The 7,751-nt window shown below is 38.2% G+C and overlaps 1 protein-coding gene across 1 annotated transcript in view; it reads right to left on the bottom strand.

The window, feature by feature from the left end:
- The window catches only part of GK (glycerol kinase), a 74,417-nt gene that overhangs the window by 54,597 nt on the left and 12,069 nt on the right, over positions 1-7,751 (bottom strand). Inside the window, exon 3 of the mRNA XM_007956205.1 lies at positions 5,523-5,629. Coding sequence (XP_007954396.1) covers positions 5,523-5,629 — 107 coding nt within the window. The remainder of the gene's footprint in view (positions 1-5,522; positions 5,630-7,751) is intronic.

Raw genomic sequence — 7,751 nt, 5'->3', positions numbered from 1 at the left:
GTGGTAAACTGGTCAATGACATGAGACAAAGTATATGTGAACTGCTGTATGGATAGTGAATTTGCTCAGTAAATCTTCACCCAAATCACAATTAAAAAAAAAAAAGATTTACTGCATTGGAAGTCCAAAGGGGCTCATTATGAGTTGTAATTGCCTCACAGCAGTGAGTTTTTGATTATATACAACTCAAGTGCTATACATAATTACATAAGTACTAATCCACACACACCTTCTTCAATTCAGCTTGATTCAGTGGAAGCAAAGAGGTCCTCGAATCTGGCTGTAGATTAGAATCAACTGGAGCTAACTGGCCTGGGGCTCTGAGTGCATCTGTTTTTTTTTTCTAAAACTTGTCATGTAATTCTAATGTGCAGTCCAGGTAGAAGATACTGGACTAAAGGACTGAGCTCTAGCAGATAAAATTAGGATAGAACTTCAAAGCCATATAATTAACAATATATCTCTTGATCAAATCTCCTCTAGAATTTTCTGTCGCATGACCATCCAGGGTGAACACTTTTAGTGATAAGAGATATACTCACCACTTCTAAAGGCAGACCAATCTCTACTGGACAGCTTGGAAACTGTATTTTTTTTTTTAATCCTTTTCTTGTTATAGGTTCTACTTACAGGTCTTAGCTATATTCTTTGGAGATGTACAGAATTTTAAACTTAATCCTTTTTCCATGGCTGTCTTTCAAAAACTTGAAGCAGCTATTTTGTCCTTTAAGTCTTCTCATACTCTGTTCTAGACCACACAATCCAATTTCCTTCAACTGCCCCATCTACATGTTATGGTTTCAAGTCTCTCACCACTTGTCCTATAAACACGCAATTATATGTTCATATCATTCAAATTGCCCACCCAGAATAAAACAAGATAGTCTAGGAATGTCTGACCACCACAGAGCTGAGGGAGACCATTACTTCCCTTGCTCTAAATAATATTTACACAGTGCAGGTTTACTTTATTCAACACCTTTGCTAGACATACAAAGATGATTGAGATTCTACTCTGAAAAAACTTAGGAGTATAGGGCAAAGGAAAGTGATATATATTTTTTTAAATTATAAATCAAACATGATTGTAGGGGTACACACACACACACACACACACACAAAGAGCCTAAAGGAGAATTGTAGGGGTGGGGTGGGTGGGAATCAATGGGATATTGTCCTGAGCCTAATATTGACAGGAAGGAATGGGATTAACAGTATAGGTAGAAGGAGTCCCCAAAGAGGCCAAAGGGCTATTGCTTCCCTTGTGATAAAGAAAGGGGCCAGGTGAAGCATGTATTACGTATAGAAACAGGAATTAAGGTCCCAGAGCCTCAACCTTCTCTACCTGGTAGCAGACAAGTTAATCTGCTGAAATGCCAAGCAACAGCAGGATAGAGAGCTTAGGGCCCTATCAAACAGCTCAGCTCTGAAGCCAGACTGCTGTGGTCCTGTGTTTTCCAGCAGCATGACCCTGGGTCTCAGCTTTGTCTTCTAAAAAATGAACATGATAACAACTCCTATCTTACAGGATTACAGTGAGGAACCCGAGTTAATATATATTAAAACTGTTTTTGACACATAGTAATGACTCATTAAATGTTACCTATTGCTGCCACTGTCAACTCAAGTTCCCACTACATACATTTTTTCATAAACAAACTGGCTTTTCCCTTAGTCAGTCATGATCCTTGAGTCACTGTTCTATGTCCTTCATGCTACCTTTTCCTTATAAGAGCTCATTTTAACATGTATTCAGAATCTAATCTAAAGCTATTTCCGATTCTCTGGTCACTAAAGAAACAGGTTCTCCCGCCCACACACACACACACACACACACACTCCCTTCTTGCCTCTCTGTCTTATTTCTTAATTGTATTCCTTGGTTCCAAGTAAAATGGTTTTCTTGCAGACAAAGTTCAGTAAAACAGCTTCTCTGAATTCTCTTCCAGTCACAAGCACACGTTTCTTACATCACCCCTCCCCCCAAATACAGGTCTTAAGGTCGCTGAACTTTTTCAAATGGTCTAAATTCTTGTCATTTTTACCCTAAAATCCACTTTTTTAAAAAAGCAAACGTTCCTGATTTCATTCCAGCACCTGTGCCTTTCTGATTCTAATTAGTTCCTAATCCTCCTCTCCTCAGAATAACACATTCAGGTTTTGCAATTCTTGTTGCTAGTTCATCCCACCATTTAGGAGCATATATGAAAGTTACATGCCTAAAGTATCCAGTTCCTGGCCTCCCAGCCTTTTAGTTAAAAATATAAGCAGTAGCATATCTAAAACTAGCAAGTTCATATTTCACCTACATATTTTTTTCTTCTGAGATGTTTTTCCCTTCACTGTCATTAGTAAAATTAAGCTAGTTAAAATCCACATTCAAAATCTCTGGTTAAAGTTTGCTTAAAATTGGGAAAATTTGTAATCAGTTTAAAAATATGTTTAAGGAACAACAACAAAAAAAGATTTTGGAAACGTTCCCCAAGGTATTAATAATGTTTGTCTTGATAGCATTATGGATGACACACATCCTTTTATTTAAATATAAAATCATAATTTGGTATTGGAACACATTTTTGAAAAACACTAAAAGGACATATAGCAAAACGACAAGTGCCCCAGAGGAAGGCCCTGTGGCTACTGAAAGTGCCATTTTGGAAGGTGGTGAAAAGCCATTTTTGAGGCAGCAAGTCTTTGGAAGATGTGTGTTTGAGACAAGTTATAACAATTTCAAGGGATATGTGGTCAGTGCTGGGACGTTATTACAATGAGTTGCTCTCTGAGAGGGTGAGTCTGAGAGGTGATGGAAATGTGTGTGGATGTGTTGGGTAGTGGGAGGTTAGTAGAGGAATGCATGAGGAGATGCTTTGGAGACAAGAGACTCTAACGGCTGAGATTTGTATGCACTCAACTTTGAGCCTGTTTATGTTGTACTTTGCTTCTCTCACATGAGAGAGGATGAATGAGAGTATGTTATTGTGGTTCTTTTTATTTTGTAGTTCCTTAAGTTTTGTGACAAGCAAACAGAACTGCCCCCCTCTCTAAGCCCAGGAGGAATGAAGCAGCCTACCTACTTGTTTTGATCTAACAGGTGCTGTTCAGCTATAGCATGAACTTTAATTTTGGAGGCACTGTTCAAAGTGACTGGAAATCAACAATCTGACAGATGAGGACAACTAAAGACATCGAAACTAGAATTTGCAAAAGAAATACAACTAGATATGAACTGTGTTAACGATTCTCAGGTAAAAGTATAAATGACATTTACCTTCCAGGTGGTCAGGCTACGTTATGTACCACAGTGGAAATAAAAATTGAAGTGTTCTATGAGATTATCATCAGTGTGACTCAGGAACGAGAGAACTGAACTAGAAGATAGGGGAGATGTGCTTTAATGTTGTCACTAAATAGTTGCATGACCTGCAGTAAGTCCCTGGAGTTATAGGCAGCTAGTCTAGGTCACAAACACACACACACAAAAAAACCAAACTCAGTGCTGTTGAGTCGATCCCAACTCATAGTGACCCCTCCCCGCCTTGGGTTTCCGAGGCCGTATCTCTACGGAAGTAGATTGCCCAATCTTCCTTCTGAGGAGTGGCTGCTGGGTGTCTAGGTCACAGAAAAGCCTTTTTAGCTTTAATTTTCTGTGATCTAGAGAACTATACAGGCAAGAAAAAGCTTGGCCCTTGGCAATGCCAATTCAATAAATTATCTGGGAAAAGATTTTTTTTTTTTAGCATACTAGCTTGGTACTGCGGGGTTTTGGGGAATGTTCTCTTCCTTGCCCATATATAGGTTGGTAGTCCTTGAGAAGGAAGTGTTAGGTCACTCTGGCTCAGTTCAGCTACAGGTTTCACACTGGCCAAGACAGAGGAGTACACAAAAGACAGCTCTGTGTTCGGAAAAAGATACCAAAGTTTCAACTCAGGAGCCCTGGCAAGTCTCAGAGCCAAGATTACATGAATCAAGACACCACCACCATAAATAGATAGTTCCCCTAACTATAGTCAAAATACTTAAGGAAGGAAAAATACAGCCTCTTGATTAGGGAACTTGAAACACTTATAAAGAGATGGTAACCACCACATTATGCCTTCATCCTTTATGCTATTATTATCAATCTTGGATAACTGCTTTATTTTTTCCCCCTCCCTTCATTAATGACAGAGAGCCACACATAGGTAGATATTCTATTAAAATTTAGGAATTTATAAGAGAGATCTGTAATAATCTAACAATCTCAAGCAGCTATCTCAGAGAGATTTTACAAGTGAAGTCTTTTGATTCCCAACAATCCCTAACCCTAATCTGTTCCTTACTCTGGTCTTCCTCTCCTCCATAAAAAGCTTTTCCATCTATCCAGATGCTCCAGCAAAAAACAGAAACAAAACCAAACAAAATCCAAGCATTGTTTTCATTCATGTCTTCCCCACCACTACTCTCTTCACTACCCTGTCATCTAATACATCAGTAAGTCCTGGCCCTTTCTCTCCACCTCCACTGCTTCCACTGGGTACCACGAGCCACCAACCCATCTCAGAGCTCCCACGGCAGCCTCCTCACTGGTCTCCCTGCACCCACACCTATACCTTTACAATCATTCTTCATTCACATAGCAGCCAGGAAGATGTCTTTAAACTCTAAGTCGGATCATGTCACTCCTGCTCCCTTGCTTAAACTCTTCAAATGGCTCCCTGTAATGCTGAGAATAACAGCCAAACTCCTAACTATGGTTGACAAAGCCCTACTCATTTCCCCATTCCAGGATTCCAGCTCCCACTGAGACCCCCGACCCACCCACTCTCACCCCTCAACTTTCTTTTACTCTGTTTTTGACAAGCTGACCTTTCTGAGCCAGGAATGTGCCAAGATTATTTCCACCTCAGGGCATTTGTATGTGTCACTTCTTTTTCCACAAACACTCTTTTCCCAGATACTCACATGGCTGATCCCTTTTGAAGGAGCCCTAGTAGCACAATGGTTAAGTGCTCAGCTGCTAACCAAAAGGTTGGTGGTTCAAACTCAACAGCCACACTCCATGGGAGAAAGATTTACAGGCTTCAAAACCTTATGGCACAGTTCTACTCAGTACTATAGGGTTACTTTGAATCAGAATAGACTCAATGGCCATGGGTTTGTTTTTGGTTTGGTCCCTTTGGCTTTTCAGATCTTAACAAAAGTGTCACCTCCTCAGAGAGGGCTTTGCTGGCCACCCAATCTAAAGTAAGCCCCTCAAGGCATACTCTACCACAGTTTTATTTTCTGCATGGTAATTACCTCTATTTGAAAGTAGCTTCTTTGTTCTTATTGTTTATCTCACCCCACCAAAACAGAATAGGGACTTAAGTCTGCCTGTTTATTGTTGTATCTTCCAGTCTCACGGAAATGCTTGCTATACTGCACAGGTACTCAATTATGTGCTGAATTAATGAATAATTTAATGAGACAGTTTTTCTTTTATTATAATAATTATAACTTTGACTTAAATCATTGTACCATGTGGTTCAAATATTCTTAAATACCTTTTATGTTGGAAATATCAATATTGAGCTCTCGAAGTTTCTCACACGTTTTCTCTATACACTCATAGACAGACTGCAGAATTTCCTTAGGGTCCTGTTCCACCCATCTTTGAACAAAAGAACATATTTGGTTAGTCTACAAGAAAGTAATATAAACATAATAATTTATATCTCTAGAAATGTTACTTATAAGAGCATGGCTGATACATAAATTTAAAAAATCAGTTCAGAGATTTTTAAAAAATGATAATAAGAATAATGAAATAAGATCAGCCATCAGTTGATAGTTTTTGAAGCTAGGTTATGGGCACATGGGGGAATTCACTGAAATTATATTAAAAATATTTTTTTATTTAAAAAAAATCAATTCAAATTTACTCAAAAGTTTATTAAATGAAATTTTAAGGGGCTATGCATACTTTTTGGTTGATTTAACAGATGTACCTCCCACTACTGGTCCCTATATAATGTGAAATGAGGTTGAAGGAAACTTAATGATTCACTGGACCATGGAAAATATGAAAATTTCTTTTGGCTCATAATGTTCGACTTAAACAAAGCATATCCTACTTTCTAAAGAAATGATTTTTAAGTAAAGAAAAGCTTAGCCTCCTTCCATTTACATCATTCTTCATGCAACAACTGCTCATTTGAAAGGAGGCCAGTAGCAGGCCACAAATAGCAAATACTCTACCTGGTTTTAAGTCCTGTTTCAAGTCCAATAAATAAGGAAATTAGTTCTCTGATTATTCCTTATACCTTGTGGGTTTGATGAATTCTGATCAACTAGCTGCACGTTTTCACTAGTGAGTTCTAACTAGATGGAAATGTAGCAGAGCAAAAAAAATTCTGGAAAAGTCAAGTCAGTATACAAATCTCTTATGCCATTTTTCTCAATTTTTGGTTGGAATTTAGAGGAAAAATTTTAATTCCTCCCAATAAATATTTCATATAGACAAGTGATTGGTCCAAGTTTTCAGATCTAATCCTAGTGCAATTTTGGTAAGGCATGAGAGACCTCAGAGGGATGAAAGGTTGTTAATAAATGAGAAGAGGGGCCTGAGAGAAACAAATGGCAACTTGAGGAAGCCCAATAGTAGGGATTACAAACAAAAGAATCCTATCCTCAGACTTGGAAGTAGCAAGGGAATTCCAAATGCCTTTCTTTCTCTGCCTGCCTCCCTTGTTGTTGGATGACTTTGAGTCACATAGTGACTCTATGTGATAGAGTAGAACTGCCCCACAGGGTTTTCTAGGCTGTAATCTTTTCGGAGCCGCTGGGTGGGTTAGAACTAGCAACCTTTTGGTTAGCAGCCAGGTGCGCTGCCAGGGCTCCCTGCCCTCTTCAGGCCTGGTGAGATAATTCCCTTTCCTGAGCTTTGAGTTCTGTCCCTAATTTCTCTTTTCCCAAAAACCCAATCTCCTTCCACGTATTTCTAATTTTCATCTAAGATCCATATATCCTCTCTCCAGCTGCACAGTGATCAGACATTTTAATGTCACAAGCATAACAATAGCTTTCATTATTAAACAAAGGAACACTCTATAAAATGGGGGACAATTTTTCATAGATACTCAACTATAAATTTGATAAGGCATATTCTTTTTTTGTTAGTTAATTGCGGTAAACTTTACAGTGAAATGCACAGATCTAAAGGCCACAATTTATTGAGTTTTGACAAATCTAGCTAGTATCTCAGACAAGATAAAGATACGAGAATATTTCCATCACCCCAGAAAGTTCAGATGAATAGAACCTGCAGTATGTGCTCTCTTTTGCCTGGCTTTTTTCACTATGCACAATATCAATGAGATTCATCCATATTTTTCCACTATCAGTTCACTTTTTTTTTTTTTTTTATTGCCGAGTAGTATTGCACTATAATCCAGTCTACTGATGAGAGGCATGTGGATTGTGTTTCCAATTTGGGGCTATTATGAACAAAGCTGCTATAAACAGTTATGTATGTCTTTCTGTGGACACATGCTTTCATTTCTCTTAGATAAATTACTAGGAGTGGGATGCTGCAGGTATATGTCTAACTTTTTAAGAAACTGCCAAACAGTTTTTCAAAGTGGTTGTATCATAGACATCATTAAATTTTAAATAATATACCCAACATTATATTTAATCACAATTATTACCTATGAATACTATTCCCAAAATGATTTTGGAATTAACTGAATACTTTTTTAAATGTTGTTGTTGTTGTTATGTGCCGTCGAGTC

The sequence above is a fragment of the Orycteropus afer genome, unplaced genomic scaffold (assembly GCF_000298275.1).
Source record: "Orycteropus afer afer isolate SDZICR_OR568_19922 unplaced genomic scaffold, OryAfe1.0 scaffold00583, whole genome shotgun sequence".
Taxonomy (NCBI): Eukaryota; Metazoa; Chordata; class Mammalia; order Tubulidentata; family Orycteropodidae; genus Orycteropus; species Orycteropus afer.
The sequence above is the reverse complement of the archived record's forward strand: the minus strand, read 5'-3'. Positions and strand labels throughout refer to the sequence as shown.